Genomic DNA, 19472 nt, shown 5'->3' with positions numbered 1-19472 from the left:
AACCCGTGAAGACAGGAAATGCACTATACGCTTTAGCTGGTTATAGTTTCAACTGTACAAATAAAAGCCCCTCATGGGTGTATATATTCTACATTTTTAATGTTCCTCCGTGAATCTTTTGCAAATGAATACAGCAACAAAGAAGTTTTATTCGGTGGGACGAGTAAAAGTTCTGCAGTTGCTAACAGATTAAAAACAAGGCATCTGATTGGATAATTATAACTGTGAGGTCAAAGGAGGGGGTCCTGACAAAAGTTTAAAAAAAAAAAGAAGAAAAACCCAAGACGAAACGCTCAGACTTCAAATAACCAAAGAGGCAAAAAAGTGCTACAGAGCAGGGATCCTTAAGCAAAACCATTAACAATTAAAGCAAGTTATAGTAACTATAATATTTATGAGAGGCCTAATAACCTTCTAATGCTTTCTTAATTATTTACAGCTCAGTTTGTAAATGCTTAGCTGCACACTTTAATAGAAGGGAATATAAACAAAGACGTAAAATCAAAAAGAAAATAATCTCAAATGAATTCATGGTGAAAATAGTCTTTCACCATGAATTTGAATGAATTTTTGAAGTTTCTACATCAGGGGTGGGCAATTCCAGGCCTCGAGGGCCAGTGTCCTGCAGGTTTTAGATCTCACCTTGGGTCAACACACCTGAATCACATGATTAGTTCGCCTCTGGAGAACTTCAGGACATGTTGAGGAGCTAATTTAACCATTTAAATCAGCTGTGTTGGATCAAGGACACATATAAAACCTGCAGGGACACCGGCCCTCGAGGCCTGGAATTGCCCACCCCTGTTCTACATGCTTCTGAGGGAAACCTCACACTGGTTAATGAGGAGTGCCCATCATAGTTTTCACGTCTGGTTCTCTGGAGGTTCATGTTAAGTCATGCTTTGCTGTCCTCCAAAATAAACTGTCTCTGTGGAATGGGTCTTTGGAAGTATCAGGCCTTGCATTAAACAGGGCTACTCTCATGTGTTTTGCTTAACACCAAAACAGTTTTTAAGTGAGCTCCTTTGGTGCTTTTGTCGTTCTTATACAACATGAAACTTTTATTTTGAAAAACAAATCATTTTTTTTATTGAGTTATTTTTAAATTTTGCTCATAAGGACCACATCACTTGTTCACACATCCTCATGTTTGATCAAATTCTTACAGTTGATGTCTACATACTTGGATACTGGCCACTGGTACAGGTCTCAGCAAGAAAACTGGTGTGTGAAGAGTTTTAGTAGGAATTGCAAATGACAGTAAGAACGAGTTAAGCAGAGGTAGCCTCTTTCTGCTCTGCCAGGCTGATTGTTCTGATCCCATCAACTAAACCACACGTCCACTTAGCTGCTCCATTCACTGACCCTTAACCTTTGCTGTTACACCATTTTGAAACCTTATCAGACTTTTTTATAATAGCTTCATCTCCCATTTTCATTTTCTGTTTTCCTTTGTGGTTCTAGAGTGTACAGGCTTGGTCATGAACCCTCACAGGGAGACGTTATACATTACAGTCAGCTGTACAAATACACTTGATGTAATCTGACTTGACTGGAAAGGATTTGACTGTGACATCTGCTCACCAGGCAGTTCTGTGACTGCCTAAAAGTGTGTTGAACTTCACAGTCAGCATTTCAGCCCCCACCACTCACACACACACACACACACGATTAAAACCCGGAATACAATCCTCGCCTGGGTTTAGATCTCGCTTTGTAAGACGCTAGACATATTTAATGCAGTCAAAGACAGCACAAAATCATAGCATTTGCTAAGTTAGCATAATATTTAAAAAATATAAAAACAGATATATTGTGTTTAACAGCGTGCAAAACTCTGTCAGCACCTGCGTGATGTTTTTGGATACGGTGATACTGCTCCTGGGACATTTTTGTTTTTAGGTTTACATCATTTGTCATACATAATATTATAGCCAGAACTCAGCGTCTCACTGGTTGTGTAAATCCCGTAGGAGGATATGCGTTTGACGGTGTTCAACGTTTGTAACGGCTTCTTCCAGCAAATGTTGAAATGCAATGTGTCAGGTGTGTCTCCACGCCCTTTTCTTTCAGTCTTGTTTCCAGCAAAGACAGAAACTAAGGAAGGAGGTGGAAGGGCTGCCGACTGAGTCACGGTTTCATCCCAGACACGTCTTGAGCTCAGTGTGTGGAGGCAAACATGGAAACATGAATTGCACTGTTGGCCAGAGTTAACCACACCCTGCTTACAATTTCAGGGAAAACGAATCACCTGAGAGATCAACTACAGGGAAACTGTGTGTGTGTGTGTGTGTGTGTGTGTGTGTGTGTGTGTGTGTGTGTGTGTGTGTGTGTGTGTGTGTGTGTGTGTGTGTGTGTGTTTTTTAGAGCTTGAGGCTTTTTTGAAGCACTTTCTTTCACTCACCAGTGCCTGTAATTCCAGTTTTGTTGTCTGACAGAGTAAAGGTACAGGTAAAGGTAAAGGTACACAGAAATTCTCTGTTGCTTTCTTTTCGATAATCCATTGTTGTTTTTTGTATCCTCCCAAACGGCAATAATTACTAAAACCATCATTATAAAATTCTCTAAAAAAGATAAAGATGTTTTGTTTGGTGAAATAAAACATTGCACAAGACACCTTGAATTGGGGAAATGATCATTTAAAAAAAAGCAGTGTAAAAGTGTGATATGTCAGACAGTGTAGAATAAGATCATCGACGCTGAAGAAAGGCGAACAATATGGAAGTCACAGAAGAAACAAAAAGCTCCAAGTTTTGTCAGTAGCACCCGAAGTGTCATTCACACTTGCATGGTCTTGTATTCTCAAGCAGTCTGGACTGATTGTTCAGTACAGAAAGCATGCATCATACAAAGGACATGAACCATTTGCTAGGATCTACATTTATGTTCCATATAGACAAAAGTATTTGGATGTACATATTTATCTACAGGCTGCACCCTGTACCAGGTCGCCCGTCTGTCACATGGCTCACACAGAGAAACAGACAACATACATTTTTTTTATCTAGCTATATTATCCCAGTGTGGGTGTGTGTGTCTTCTAGAATACACATTCAGTTTTCTTGTTGTCTAAAAGCAACACAATATTAAGTGTTCTTAATATTTTGTCCCCTTAATATATTATTAATGTGTGGACAAAATGCTGAAATGTCACCACCAGGTTTCAGTTCAATCTTATACATGTTCCCTTGAACTCAGTCAGCAAATGCAGAGGAGCTCCAGAGCCAAAGAGGAGGGGCCATATGTCAGTTACTCTGGGTAAATTCGAATACTTCACTGACAAACTTGTTTTATTCCGTTTGGAGGATCCTCCTTGGAGTTTGCTATTGTGTGATTATAGTAGACACATTATCATCAGGCTTATTCGCTCTTGTAAGATGAGAGAAAACGGCAGGAAATCCACGTTTCCTCTGTAATATTTTGCCAAGTGTTTATATAATTTTCACAAAGCAGGTGTTAACACGACTTTAAGTTGTTTGTTTCTTTTCTTTTTTCTTTTTGGAGACCAAGTATTCGAATGATAATGTGATGAGGGAGAGAAAGAAGCAGGGAAAGAAAATAGAGGGCAGTAGCTAATTACTATTCAGACTGAGTGCCTGTGGGGAGGAAGGAGAGTGCAGGCCTGCTGCAATTCAAATAATCTGAAGCTAGAAAGTGTGAGAGTGTGGAGGGCTTAGACAAGGCACTGCTTTGATGTTTCTCCCCTTCACGTCGTGGAAAGTGAAAACGTACGCTCTGAGGTGCACGCACGGGTTTCCTTTACTGATGCAACTGTCAAACAAAGACAGGAGAGCAGAGTGGCGGCAGCCTCGTGTGAAACCTGACTGTAACACTGAAATAGTCGCATGGTGACCTCTCCACCAATAGGACAGACGTGACTGGGCCACTCTGAGAAAGTGGGTTAACGAGTGAGGCCCTCATCACCTCAGCAGGGCTGTGATTTGCCTCGAGCAGATTTCTTTGACTGTTTGCATATAGTGTGTGTAGACATGTTTGTCTTTATAATATAAGCTGGGCTAAATAATACATCTTTTTAACTCTTTTTCTGGTAACATTTTATAATACGGTTTGCAACTAAGGGTGTAATTCCCCTCTAATTAAATGGGATTTCAATGTTTTTTATGTGAAATTACAATGTCATTATATTTACTCACAAATACGCAGTCTGACTAAAACAGTAGTGCCTCATGTCTTTACTGAAAAGTGTTGGTAAAGTATGGGAATTCTTGAATATAGACCCTCCTTAATTTGCTCCACCTTGGATGCCTGCTAGGGGTAACCCTTGTTTCTTTTCTTTTTTCTGGAGTGAGCACTTTCTGTCATATTTCAGGCCTGCTTGCTCGAGAAGCAGGCCTGAAATATGGTGGTGATATACATTTAGGGGACCGAACTTTGTCATTAAGGGTACGGGGAGGTTGTCAAACGTCGTATTTTTGCGGGAAAGAGTCAAACAGTGACGACCTTTACTTATGAGACTTGCACAATGGTGAGGAGGAAAAAATCTCCCAACAAAACCATTTCAGCTCATAAATGTTTCAGGGTTGTTGTTATTGAACAGAATGTCAGAAAAACAGGATTTTACCTTGGCCATTGCAAAACATTAGTTTTATTTATTTTTTAACAATATCATTGTGGATGTACCTGTGTGCTTTGACTCATTCTGCTTGCACAACACGACCGAGGTCCATGGTCATGGACTGCTGCTCAGACACGCTCCTGCAAAATTTCTCAATGAAATTCAGACCTAATCTGTCCAAGTCCCAAATCTTGATGGCCTGTCCACATAACTTGTTTTGTCCTCCAAACACAACATTTATAACTTTTATCAGAAAATTACATTTTTATCTCATCTGTGTTACCGAACAGTCAATTTTTGTCTCACACTGGACACTTTAACAAAGATTAAGTTGCGGTGTGGAGTTATCTGCAGGTGCTCTGCCGTTCCCGTGGATTTTTTTTTCACCACTTCTGGGCTGTGTTCATAGTGTAAACTTTGTATGATGCCCGACACTATGGAGAGTTCCTCTATCGCTAGACTAGGGATGTTAAACATAAAACCCAGGGGCCAGAATGGGCCCATTAAAGATCTCCAATCCAGCCCACTGGACGGCATTGGAACATGTAAAGGAGAGCATAAACTTTGGAACTTTAACTCCAAATTTTAATAGGTTTTAATAGGATTTATGGGCATCCATAAAACACACCATCTACTAAAGGTGGTTTGAGTTGTTGTGCTAGTTATCATGAACTGAGAAAACCCCAAAGTCTTTATAAATGCTTCTGGAGCCATTTCTAGCATATTGCACTTTGATTTTTTTTTTTTCTATGATGATGTGAAAAATTGAGGCGCGTCACACTAACTGATCCTTCTTCTACGAACTTACCATATCAGTTTTTTTTGTTTTTCCTGTGCCCTTTATTCACAGGGCGAGGCACCGCTACAAGCTGCAAGCGTTGAAGTGTTTCCAATCCCATGGAAAACCTCACTCAAAATAGCTTTTTGGAAAAGTACAAAAAAAAAGATGTTGGTAATTATAATAGTTTTTTTTTTTATAGTCACATTTTAGGAATAATTGATGGAAAAAAAAATATAAGGGAGCACACATACATATTTTCATGCAGGGCTCTAATCACCTGTAGTTCACTGATCGCATGCAATGCTTTCACATCAGTTTAACCCTTCAGCTTCAACTGCTGGAGACCAAATGTGATGACGCAGCCGTAAAAACACAGATGACTTTCAAATCATCCAGATGGAACAGTGATTACTTTGAGATTCATTTAATGCCACACAAGCCCCTCCCCCTTCACTGACTCCATCTCCCTCTCTGCCTATCTGCAGTGAAACTGCCTGTTCACATAAGCTAAAAATAAATTGTGTCACTGAGCGTGGCCAACTGTACTGTTCATGCATTACTTATGGAAGTGTTTGCTTTTCTTCCATTTTCAGAAAAAAAGGGCCCTCAGTCGCCGAGCAGATATTGTGTTGGAGTGGTCTCTCAGGCAATATCCTCCAAACAGGAGCACTTTCACTGTTGCCGTCCTATCCACAGTGATGTCAGCAGTGTGGCAATTTATATGGCTGTGTTGTAGGTTGCCTAAGCTTTTCTGTCTCTTCTGCTTAAGAGTTGTGTTAGAGGTTCTGTTTAAGACCAAGCAGATTAGTCAGTTATTAAATATAAGCGGAGGATCTTTGTATCATCTGTAATGTCAATTACGCAAAATGTGATTCTTATTGTTTTCATCCTTTCATAACAACAAATCCAAAAATTCCAACAATCATAAAGCAGGAAACAGAGGCCCAGCTTGAATATCCACCACAGTTAAAAACACCTTTAGCCTAACATGTGAGGCCATACATTCTCACTCTTTACAAAATAAGAATAACTAAAGTTTAAGCAAACTACAGTTTCAAAGGTATTGGTGTATTTTTTTTTCTGGACTGTTTAGTCATAACCGACATCTAAAGATGAAGTTTGCATATAATTGCGGATACAAATCATCAGCTATTTCTCTGAGCGGTTTTCTAAGTAGATTCAAAGTTACTCAGAGCGAACTTGGATGATGTCTTGACTGCATGTGTTGTAAATCATATGCGTTTCATGTTGATTTAATAATAACATGTTCACAGTGCAAACTTCTTTGCACATCTCCTGTAAAGAATTCATACAAATTTGTGACCTTGAACCTCTTTCTGTTTTGGTTTGCGCTGGAAGGCCTTCTGTTTTGGGGATTCGTGTAACCATCATGATTTTGTTCCAATTTTATGCTGCTTTGCTTTTAACACACCGACTTCAAAAAGTGACACTTCACTTGCTGCTTTATATTCCACCCTTTGTCTTTGTAACAAGATGCTCACTTCACGTTAGTGCTTTTAACTTTGTGGTTTGTTGGAACCACATCAGAAAATCCTCATCTCCTCTCTGTTGTCCTCTGTGCTGTAACTGGGCAGAGAATAAAAATCAGTGCCAGAAAGATTTGTATTTTTCTTTGCATCTCAGAATCCTAAATTGTAATCACAGATTAAAACTGAGGCCCACAGGGCATTATGCTACTGAGTGGCTGATTCACAAACATCAGGGTCCTCCATCAGACCGGCCAATACTTGTAGTTGATATAAAGCTATCTCCCCTTCGTACAGACATTTTCAGGCACTGTAAAAGGATAACAGGTTGTTTCAGAGACATGTGGAGATGAAGTTTAAAATGCAGCCAGGGCAGCTACTGGTGAACATACTGAATGAATCATTGCTGATCAACACAATTACTGTAAGAGTGTGTACGGGCTCTCCAGATGGATTTTTAGTAACTCAAAACCTGACAGCTTTGCCCACAGAAGAGTTTGGCAGAGTTTCTGTATCGCTTCGGGGCCAGCCGAGAGCTCAGTCAGGCTGTGTTGGGTCTGGTGGGGTGGAGGAAGCTGCAGATGGGCTGTTGGCAGGAGGGATGGAAGATGGTGTCGAAAGGACACTGCTTACCTATCACTTGAATACGATCAAGTCAAACCCGTGGCTCAGGATTCCTCCTCTTCTGTCCTTTGCAGCATCATTCTCATCTTCATAAGCTTTTTCTGACTTCATCGCTTTATCTTCTCTGCATTTCCGTTTTTCCCTTTCTTGTCCTCAGTTTTCACACTTCTGTCTTTTCTGTCGGTGTCTCTGAATCATCCCATCTCTTGCCCACGCTTCCGTACGTTTCCAGATTTAGTCCTGTTTTGTTTTTCTCTTCTTTGAGGCTGGAATCGAGCCACATGTTTGACGCCTGCAGTCATCTCCAGAGATTACTGCAACACTGTGTGGGTCCAACTGTGTTTTCATCATCTTCTTTATCATTTTTTTTCTTTTTTTCCCTGCTGCTTCCTGCTTTTTCTATCACAGTGGGTTGGAACAGGTGTTCGCTGACTCCATTCACAGATAGAAAGCTGATCATGCTGAAGCTGTTTATTCTACCATCAATCTGCGATAACACTTGAGTAACTGTTGCTTGGTCCTTATGACAGTCTTTCTACGATCTGCTCTGCTGAAGCAGGGTTAATGAGAGGGAAAAAGTGATATTAATAATGCTGATATTGTTGTAATGGCAAAGAGAAATGTGAAAACACTACCATCATAACATTTTTTATTAAAGTTCAGGGTTCAAATGAGCACCTTTGACAGTCTAACTGGTGTATATTTGAATTCCATCAAATAAAACAATCAGAGTTTGAGATGTTTTGTTATTTTTATGGTGGCATATCTTATGCTCATTTTTTCAGAAGCAATACAGAGTTTTATTTTATTTTATTTTTTCTACAGGTGACATCACACAGAAGGGCTATGAGAAGAAAAGGGCAAAACTTCTGGCTCCCTACATAATCCACACTCCACGTAAGTGTTCATAATCCCTTTTTTGATCGGGCTAAGCATAGATGTGCATCCCTCATGTCTTTGCTGTTTTCCTGTCTTGCTTAGGCATACTCAAAACAATATTTTCTTTGTCTTTTTGCCGTGGCAAAGAATCTGTTCTTGACTTAAATTAAAAAACTATATTTAAAAATAGAATCATTTCACACCCATAGCTTTTTTTAGTAGCTTTTTATTTATTGTGTTACAAAAATGAAATTAAAAAACAAAAAAAACAGACTTGGAACAGCAGATCTACAAAGCAGACAAACACGAGCTGATTCTCTCAGTTGGAATATGACAATCCATGTCCTTAAAACAACGTCCAAAAAGCCCACCTAAAAAAAATAAATGTAGCTTCAAACACACACAAAAAAAATCAATTTTAATATTTTTCATGTCATTTGAAATTTACATTCAGTTCAGTTCAATTTGATTTCAAATATATGGCGCCAAATCACAGCAAAAGTCACTTCAAAACGCTTTATATTACAATATTATAGAGAAAACCGCAACAATCCTCAGAGTAAGCACTTGGCAACAGTGGGAAGGAAGGACCCCCTTTTAATAGGAAAAACCTCTGACAGAACCAGACTCACAGAGGAGCGGCCATCTGTAATAATAGCGATAGCAGAGACCAATTGACATGACAAGTATACATGGTGTGCTTAATGCACAGCCACACTGTGCACATATGACAGCAACATGGTTTCATGGTAAAAAGGCTAAAGTGGCATTTGAGGTTTTCCTAAAACAGAGAAAACTATCCAGTCTTTGTTGTGATGCTCATTAATATCATTACTATCATCACTGAGGTTCTGAAGAATATTAAATGGTCTGATTCCTATACAGTGCTTTCCCACTCCAGGTGAACATTCAATGTGCTTTATACACCGTTTCATTTATTCACTGCTTCTGTTCACACTCTGATGAACAACACATATTTGGGAGCAACTCAGATTCCAGTATCTTGTCCAAGAATACTTTGAATACTTTGTCCAAGACTACAAACCACCAACTTTCTGATTAGTAGATGATGACCTGCTCTACCTCCTCCTCTAGCCACCCCGTTGCTAAGAATTCATGTACCTTGGTAGCCTGGTGAGCAGCCACAACAGAGCCCATAAAAACATCACAGCCAGAGTGAACAAAGCTAGAGGTGCTTTTAGGTGACTGAGAAATATATAGGATCCAAAGCAAGCTCCAGCTCTACAATAGCAATGTTAAGACAGTGCTGCTATATGGCTCTGACTCTTGGCGGGTAGTGCAGAAGGACATAAACCAAATCATCACCTTCCACAGCACAGTTAAACAGATAGTGTTTAACAGAAACAGTTAAAAGTTCAGCAGATACCCAAGGCCTGTTACAGGAAAGTCTTCTGCCTATTAAATCAAAGTGTTTGCAGAAATGAGTATGTAAAGCAGTTTTTGATTGTTTTGTAACAATGCATGTATTTTGTGTTTATTTTACAGCACCACCTCCTCAAAATGTACAGCCTCCTGCTCCTAGTTCCTCGAGCCATGCACCTCCACCCTCCAGCTCATCCCGGTATCGTGAGCGACGCACTCGCAGAACGCATCGCAGTGGAGGAACCCGGGATGACCGCTACAGATCAGGTGAGCAAGAAGTCCAGCGCCAAAATGTTCTTCATCCCACTTTGGTTGTCCCACCACGGTCACACCAGCGGTACAGCACACTACAGCACAGTTTTCAGAGCTGAAACGATCCGACAACAGTCTGTTTTTAAGCTCAGATCCTGGGCTGTTTCAAAGGGACAAATTAAAGAGCTGTGGGGAACGTGTGTGTGTGTGAGAGCGAGGCAGACAGCAGTGCTTTGCCGCAGCTGGGAAGCCCCCTTAGTGAGGACCCCCTTCTCAGGCAGAAGAGTGATGTCAGTGGCTGGCTATGTATGAGAAGGTTGTGAGGAGAGCAGGGGAATACAGATTTTTTTTTTTTTTTACAAAAAAATCCTATATAAGTGGTAAAGATCCGAGAAAGTTGATTCTGTTCAGCCGCTGTGTTTTCAGTGGGAGAAACGTTTCGTCACTCATCCATGTGACATCTTCTGCAGCTTACTGCAGATTTCCTCAGCCTCATAAACACTATATTTACTTAATGATCAAAACCAACACCACTGACTAACAGTGGGGCTGTGCAGCCAGTTTCATGATCATTACTGTGTAAGTTTGTTAAGACTGATGATCAATAGTCACGAGTACCATTCAGAGAGTAGTGAATGTCTGCGATCTCAGCATTGTTACGTGTTGAAGATGTACCCTTTGGCCCCCTCCTTGATTCAGAGATGGTTGTTTCCTTTTCACGTGAAGATGAGACAAGAGAAGCACAAAGCACGTGTGCAGGACACAACTAGTGTTTGTTGACTGAGAGTCGGGCTCTAAAAGCATCTCCCTGTGGGCTGACCCACACCCTGCTGGTTCTTTTCTTAAAAAGCCTTTCAGCCTGTGCAGCATGCTAAATGCCAGGCTGACTAATCTAAAGTCTGTCTGTCAGACTGGAGTTTAGTGGAGAGTTGTCTAAAAATGTTTCAGCTTTACAGAAAATCTTACTGGCAGGGGCAACATACATTATTTTTGTTTAATCTGGTTGGAGGATTCAGAAAGATTAGAGCTTAAAAAAACTCAGTAGAGGCTAAATTGAAATTGTGATAACAGGTCTGTGTTAGGAAATAAATCTTTGTTTTGATGTTTCGCTGATGGCATTGCACGATAGATAAGAATTTAAATATTGAAAGTCCCCAAAAGCTATATTTGTGTCCTGGCTTCAAAATAGGTTGTTGTTATGTTGGTCAGGCTATGATTGTTATACTTACTGTGAGTGAAACTTGGCAATAAAGCTCCCTTGTGTATTCAGTTACTGCTCTTTTATAAGACAATCAGTAGTTTACAGTGTAGTGGGCAGTGAATTTAGATTTGAGACACATGCATTTATCTGTGTTATTGTCTATGTCACAGTCACTTCTGTGGTTCAAAACCCTTAATTTGGATTCCATAGTGGAATGAAAATTGCTCCCAGAATTGTTGTGCTTCGTTCCACAATGTTTTCGTAGTCTCGAAAGTCTCCGACATATGAAATGAATTCTGGTATAAAGAATTGCAAATACTGCAAAAGTGGTTAAATTGAGAGATGAGAAAATGTAAAATAAAACCAAGCTGAATGGCAGATGGTATTCCTCAACTAAGTTTATATTGCAGGATGAGAACAAAAAGGAGTGTCACAGTGGACAAGAAGTTCCTTTACATGCTGGAAAATACAGAATATGCAAATATATTGATGCACTGAGGAAATACAACACCACACACATTGATGTTTTCACAATTATGTTTATTCAACTAAAATCTAAGAGGACCCATTCTTTCAGAAATGTTTTTAGAGGCAGGCTGTGTGGCTAGGTTTCTTTGGTTTTATACACCTGAATTCCAAGATTAAGGCATTGTTTGGCCCAATACTGTGTCCACATACTGCATATTTAACTCTGAGGTTTGGAGAAAATCAACAAAAACCGTTTCAGCACAGAATGTATAAAACAATATTTCTGTTCCTGATCTTGTTCCCTTTTGCAAATTTTAGGCTACACGACTAAGTCTGAAGCTGTGGTGATTCCATTCAATTCAGTTTTATTTATATAGCACCAAATCACAACAGCAGTTGCCTCAAGCACTTTATACTGTATAGTAGCAACCCTACAATAATGGAGAGAAAACCCCAACAATAATGACCCTCTATGAGCAGGCATTTGGTGACAGTGGGAAGGAAAAACTCCCTTTTAACAGGAAGAAACCTGCTGGAGGTTTCTTCCTGTTAAAAGGGAATCTGCCACAGCCGGCTGTAGGTGAGGGGAAGAAGAGTTGTGGTAGTAAGTTTATGGGGGTGTATGCTGAAGCTGAATGCTAGTCTTGCCATGTACAACGGCAATGCTAATAACTGATGTTAGCACGTTAATTAGCTTGCACACGTTTTGCTAATGTGCAGTAAAACAGAAGCTAAAGCTGAGCCCATCAGTTTTGAGGTACTTTGTTGTAATTTTGCACTAATGAAAAAAATCATCAAAAGTGTCACATTTCACCCTGAGGCACATGGATATCTCGTGATAAAGGCTGGCAGCATGTACTGACACATTTTACATAAAAAATAAAATAAAAATGCAAATGTGTTTCTGATGGTGGCATGAGGAAAAAAAGAAGATCACTAAAGTCAGGAGGTGTACCCCTCTGGGGAACAAAGGATTACTATAGTAGGCTTATAATGGCAGTTCATCCAAAAACCGATGAGGAGTTTCTATCAGAACCAAAGTTGTGATCCTACTCGACAGAAAAAATGAACTTGATGACCTTGAGTCATGTTGTTAGAAAATGGCAGGTCAGAGATTTCTAATTAGAAGTGTTACAGCCTAAAATAATGTAAGAATAGTAGAAACTGCAGCAGTGAGGAACAGAAAAAATAAGGTGGTTATAATTTTAACAGACTGCAGAACAATTTAATTGCCTCTGGCTTCCTGCAGTTATTACACCTCTTACACAGCCTGTCACTACGGAGTTCACTCGAATACACCGCTGACTGCTTTCTGGAGCTGCTCTCGCTATGATTACACTTTATGTTTTATGTTTTATGTACACCATTTTAGATTCAGATTAAGAAGATAAATAAAACGGGCATGCATCAAAGACATAAGTAAAGGTCCTCAGCTGCCCACATGTCAGTATTGATTGGAACTGGAGTAAAACTCACCGCAAGCTGCCACGCACCCCACTGTGCCCATCACCGTGGAAACCGCCCTCATCCTCCCGGACATGTGCAAGGAGTCGTCTCTCCTGACGCTCCGGTGCGAGGATGCGCAACAGCACATTATGAGAGCGAATGATTTAGCTGAGAACAATCTGTTAAGCAGAATGACAGTTATGTAATTATGGCAGAGGTGTGGACCAGGGGCGGAGCGTGGGGGTGGCTTACGGGGCTTAAGCCCGGGTTGTTTTGTCAGAAGCCCGGGGTATTTTGGAGTGTAATTTTTTCATAGTTAGATGCCTGGCTGACAACTGTATAAAACAAAAAGTACACACAATATTCGAAGCACATAGTGCACACTGTGGGAATTTACGACTGTGCGTGAATCCCCCCCTGATATTGGTATGATCCGAGCTCAGGCACTAATCGACTGAGCGAGGGGGCGGGGCAGCTGCTGCCCGTGAGTGCGCTGTTGGAGAGACGGAGCCAGCCATACTAAGGAGAGCTTAAGTTTGACCAGGTACCAAAGCAAATCATTCGTACCTACAAATAATGTAAATATGACGGTGCATCACGAAAGATTGATATCAAACTGATCACTTGACCCATATTACGTTACTCGCTCTTCAAGGGAATCAACAAATGGCGAAATGAAAAGCTGAACAAATGCTATTTTTTTTTAGAGAGTCTTAGCTTACGTGTGTTTATTTCATATTTTCAGTTCTTACCCTCCCCGACTAAATCGGTTTCAGTTATGTACTGAAATATAAGAATGGACATTCGAGGGTTCTTTCAAAGAAAAAACTCAGGTTAATGTTATTTTATATATTATGCTTTGTATGTTGTTCAGTATATTTCTATGCAAAACAAGAGGGATTTCAGCACACAGCAGTATATTCACATTTGTAACCAGATATTTACATACACTTTAGGGAGAAAACATAAAACATTTTTACTGTACAACATCAATCTAGAGTAAACTTTTGTTTTAGATAAATATTGAAATATATTTTGAATTAGTTAAATGTCAGAATAAAGAGAGACAGAGCTTTCTATTTTTTATCACTTTGATCAAATTTAGGAGTACATATACATTAAGTTTATTGTTAATTAATAAGAAACTCCAGACGATTCCATTCTGAGCTGAAGAAGCTTCTGATTGGTTAGTAGAGTCCATGTGAGTAAACTGGTGGCACAGCTGTGGATGCATATAAGGCAAAACACACAGTCTGTTTCTGTGACATGGGAACATCAAGAGATGTCAACAAAACACCAGGAAAAGAACTGTGGAGCTCCATAAGTGTGGCTCAGTTTGAATACAATTTGGTGCCATTTACAATTAAGAAATACAGATAGTTTCTCTCTTTACTCTTAAAGTTAACAAATATGTTTTTATATTTATCAATCTAAAAAAATAAACATTTAGTCTGATTTGATCTTACAATTAAAAAAGTGTTTTTATCTGAAGAGTAAATATCTGGTTTCAACTGTATATTTGATGATTGTCAGCACAAAGAGGGAGAGAGAGCAGAATGAGGACAGAACAGATGAACAGGAGCAGGTGAGACACACATGTTAGTCAAATGGTTGTTTACCAAAAGTATCACCGTATCATAGGTACTCATGTATCTCGTACCTAGTGTTTCTTTTTAGGTTTGTTATTTTTCAAATTCTGTATTTATTAAGTTCTGCAGGCTTGTTTGCACAACAAGGCTGAATAATTATATAAACTTTTCTCAATCTAAATAGTGGACTTTGGTAGAATTAAAAAACAAGTGTAGTGCAGGTCTATGATGATTTTTAGTGCTACTATCATCTAGTTCTGATTCTGGTTCTGTCTTGGTTAAGTCCTCAGTAGTCCTGATTTTGAACTGTTGTAGTCCTGTTTTAATTCTGGATCAGTTCTGGGTCTGGTTGAATTGGGGTTTAGTCCTCGTGTCTTGATACAGCCAGACTTTGTTCTGCTTTGCTGCTTAATCAAAAAACTAGTTTAAGGTGTCCTGCACATGTGATATATATTTTTCCCTATATGAAGTCATTCTTTTTTGAACAGAGCCTATTAATCTTTTAGTCATTTCTACCCCCCCCCCCCCAAAAAAAAAAAAAAAATCCCACATGCATACTATTCTTTGGGCTAAGCCCCAGGTGTTTCAAATGTCTGGCTCCGCCTCTGGTGTGGACTCGAGTCACATGACTTGGACTCGAGTCAGACTCGAGTCATTAATTTTATGACTTTAGACTTGACTTGAAAAAATGTTCTAAGACTTGTGACTTGACTTGGACTTTTACACCAATGACTTGGGACTTGAATTGGACTTGAACCGGTTTACTTGAAAAGACTTGATATTTCACCCCAAATATAAAATTTAACATGCATATTATATAGAGATTGAAAATGTGACGTCATTCACGGGTAGAACCGCAAAGGATTCTGGGAACTCGTGGCAAGCGGTACTAGCGCACGCAGGCTTTCAATTAAAATCAGTCACACAGCGATAAAAAGAAACACAAAAATGTCAAGAAGCTGTTGTATTATTAACTGCAATAGCCGGTCGCATGACAGCCACGGGAAGCCGACGGGTAAAGAGATCGGTTGTTATCGGATTACGACGTTTAAGAGAAATTGTTCGAGCCATGTTTCCGAAGTAACAAAGAGGCGACGGATGGTCTGGATTGCAGCCATTCAAAGATCAAATATAACGTCCCAGAACACTCCAGCTCACAGGTTAGTCTGCTCCAAGCATTTCCACAAAGGTCAGTCTGCTGTTGTAGTTAATGCGTCATTTTTCTTAACATAATTGGTGATATAGGTTACAAGCAAGTCTGGCGCTGAACAGAAATTGTCGCGCTATGCTCCTTTATTTATTGTGCATAAATAGTAAATTATCCTGACACAATATTGCGTTTCGCTTCTGTTATTATGGTACATTGACAAAAACATATACTTTTATTCACAGGATAAAACAGGTTTTTTGTATCACTAATTGCCCAGTACGATTACAGCATACAGTATTATTGTCACTGCTACATTTCTGTGATGCTACCAGAAATTATTTCCACTACTAATTAATTACCGTTGAGCTCAAAGGTTATATTAATAAACGGTTAACGAATGTGTATTTATGAAGACGATTTGTGAGACTGGTAAACTTATGATACGTACGATGGTCTTTCGTTCTACACGGTGTATTTCAAGGTCCTGCACCCATCCGTCGGTAAACTGTACCTGGGCTTGTTGCAGTGACCGGAAGTTACTAAACTTCATGAGTGTGTGCACTCACTCCAAGAACCGTATAATTATAAATATGCATATAAATATGCTAAGATGAGATAGCTGACTTCATCTAACTAGCAAATGTTTTCCAGGCTACGTTGGTGATACAGTTTTTTTTAATGTGTATGATATTTTTGTCATGCGATTTTAAAGCTGGTCCTACAACCGCATCCAAGAATAACATGCAGCTTATCTCAGAACTGTCGGTGAAAATTATTCTTGGAGCTAAGTTTAATTGAGCTGCATTTTAAAGAGGTGCAATTTCACAATTTGTGTATATTTTCTAAGTTCACTATTTTGTATGTGTTGAGAAAAACAGATTTTAAAATTACATGGTCTAATATTTACATTTAGCATAACTGCAACATTATTTTTTCGTTTGTTTTTTTTAAAGACTCGAAAGGACTTGAAATTCAAAGTTTCAGACTTGTGACTTGACTCGGACTTTTACACCAGTGACTTGAGACTCGACTCTGACTTGCCTGACATTACTTGAGACTTGAGGATAAAGACTTGAGACTTACTTGAGACTTGCAAAACAATGACTTGGTCCCACCTCTGAATTATGGTCCCCACTGCTGCTGTGAAATGAGCTGTGCTCTGTGATTTATTTAAATCTGTTGATGTTTCAACAAAAATGATGCCCTCCAGTCGATAGATGTGAAAATTCCCTAAGTCGTCTTTTGTGGCGCGTGTTCTGTTACGTGTTCTGAGCGTGCGTCTGTTTACGCGGTGCCTTTTAATGCGCCTGTGGGTGTCATCAAGTGAAAGTATCTCGGCATTCATTACTGTGTGCATTTGCGCGTGTAGGCATGTGAGTGGGCTAATACACGGCTTGGCTCTCTCCTCTCTGTGTGCCGTTTCATTGGGAAAACGCTGTCTTCCTGTAAGGATTTCTTCAGGCTTCTCACCTGTCACCGTTCTTCAAGTTTTAAACATGACTTATAGACATAACACTGCACTCCTGCTCTCAAAAAAATGCTGTCACCAGCTAAAGCAAAGTAATGTTTTTCATCATTATTTTGCAAGCTTGCTAGATTTTTCTCTTCTTCTTTTTCTCTTTATCGTGGGACTCCTAAAGTTAGTTACTGTGCCTTGAAATCTCATTTAGGGGGCTCGGCTCCTCGGTTGAGATCCCCTATGGAAATCATTCAAACATATGAAAATGTTATTCACACAGCAGTGACTCTTTGAAGTAGTTCAATAAACTTTCATATAACAGGAAAAAAAAAAGGTCTCACTAATGGAAGAAAAAGACCATAAATGGAGGTAGTAAACAAAATGTACATTCTTGAGTCATGTTGAAAGAATGTGAACAGCTTTTTTTCTTTGTGGCCTTCTTTGTTTTGTTGCTCTGAATGAGATCCAAAGCCATTGGAACTAATCTCTACCTAAACTAAATGTGTTTGTGTCAATACAGATATCCATACTGAGGCAGTACAAGCTGCCTTGGCTAAACATAAGGAGGAGAAGATGGCGCTCCCCATGCCTACCAAACGGAGGTCCACATACGTGCAGTCACCCATTGAAACACGCACACCACCAGGTAGGACGTGCGAAGGCATTAAAGTTGGACTTTTTAGTTAAGAATTATGGACATTTACATTTTGTTTTGTGGCACTAAGACTCCTCGTCTGGATCCGAAGATGAGACAGCCGTGCGCAGGCAGTCGTCAGTGGTTGCTCCCCAGCCTCAGGTCAACCCCAACCTGCAGAGCCCGGAGTCTTGGGTCAACCACATCGTCCAGGGCTCTTCCACCTCCTCCTCGGCCTCCTCCACCCTCTCACAGGAGGCCAAACCACAGCCTCAGAGCCAACCTCAGCCTCAGTACAAACCGCAGTACCAGCCTCTTTATAAGCCTCACCACCAACCACAGTACCAACCTCAGCACCAGCCCCACGAGCAGCCTCGCACTGCCGCGGTGACGGACATGCTGGCTCACAGTCGCATTGGTGAGACGTGCGCCTGTGTGGAGAATGTTCTGTGCAGACGTTGTGTATGTTAAAGCAAAGGACAGTAGACTTATTAATTATTTAACTGGAGGAAAAGCAGCAGGTAAAAAGTTTGGATCATCTGATTGGTCAATTTATGTAATGCTGCACAACTAGCTTTAATATAGCCTAATCCTGTAATGCAGAGTACATAAACCTACCAGCTATAGTTAGCTTGTGAGTAGTGTTTCACATACAAATAAACTGAGGGCTTTTCACTGCCATGTGTGAAGGTAATAATAGTCTTTTGTTTTTGCTAATGCATGAGTGTTTTATTTTTATTTTTTAAATTTAAAATTAAAATTATAGCTACAGTACATTCGTCCCATTAAAACACGTGGACATCTCACTGCTTTCCCTTACAGCCCACTCAGAGAATAGTGCACCTCCTCCAGATGTGACAGCTGTGGCCCCTCCGGCCAGAGGCCCACGCGTGGACCTGCCCTCCAACGCTGTCGTCCGAGGGATGAGCCGGGGACAGAGCCGCTCGAGCATGATGGAGACAGCGGATGGTAATGGAGAACAGTTCATTTTTAACATTTTGTGTCTCTTTGCAAGAATCTGATTTCTCTTTCTTCAAATAAGTGTTGACTTCCAGCTGTGACCTTTTTATTAATCAAGTTGTTTTTCTTCCCGATTTTTTTTCTTTTTTTCCACTCTGTCAAATTATTTTTGACCGGCTAATAGGAAGAGGTAATATACAGAGTAAGGAAACTCCTTAATCTACAATGTCCATGGCGTTCTGTGTTTCTGACTCTCCCTGCTGTGTGTACTTAGTGATTTAACCAGGAAATGAAACAAAAGCAACGTCTACACGCACAAAAAGAATCCTCATGTGTGATCCCAAACCAAAAAAAAACCTTTATCCCGGCTCTCACTCCGTTCTCCTTGTGTTGACGCCACCCACCGCGCTGCTGCTTTTCAGTCCGGACATATGTTACGGTTGACTCAAAATGGTGTATCTGTGGTTAATTCAATTTTTTACTAAAAAGTTACGGCATGAAAAACAGCAGACTATGTGATGGTAAGACGCTTAAACAATGTTCTAATGTTCTGTCACTGTGTGTCGTGGGATGTGTGACTGTG

The 19472-nt window shown here is 40.0% G+C and overlaps 1 protein-coding gene across 1 annotated transcript in view; it reads left to right on the top strand.

Moving 5' to 3' along the window:
* Positions 1-19472, top strand: part of dip2bb (DIP2 acetate--CoA ligase B (putative)b) — a 64837-nt gene that overhangs the window by 18293 nt on the left and 27072 nt on the right. The window contains exons 2-6 of the mRNA XM_085406442.1: positions 8294-8365; positions 9854-9997; positions 17816-17941; positions 18021-18347; positions 18752-18898. Coding sequence (XP_085262568.1) covers positions 8294-8365; positions 9854-9997; positions 17816-17941; positions 18021-18347; positions 18752-18898 — 816 coding nt within the window. The remainder of the gene's footprint in view (positions 1-8293; positions 8366-9853; positions 9998-17815; positions 17942-18020; positions 18348-18751; positions 18899-19472) is intronic.

Source organism: Rhamphochromis longiceps, linkage group LG5 (assembly GCF_057381845.1).
Source record: "Rhamphochromis longiceps isolate RC_006_pf linkage group LG5, R_longiceps_female_GT1.1, whole genome shotgun sequence".
Lineage (NCBI taxonomy): Eukaryota > Metazoa > Chordata > Actinopteri > Cichliformes > Cichlidae > Rhamphochromis > Rhamphochromis longiceps.
Note: the sequence above shows the minus strand (reverse complement) of the source record. Positions and strands in the feature narration are given on the sequence as shown.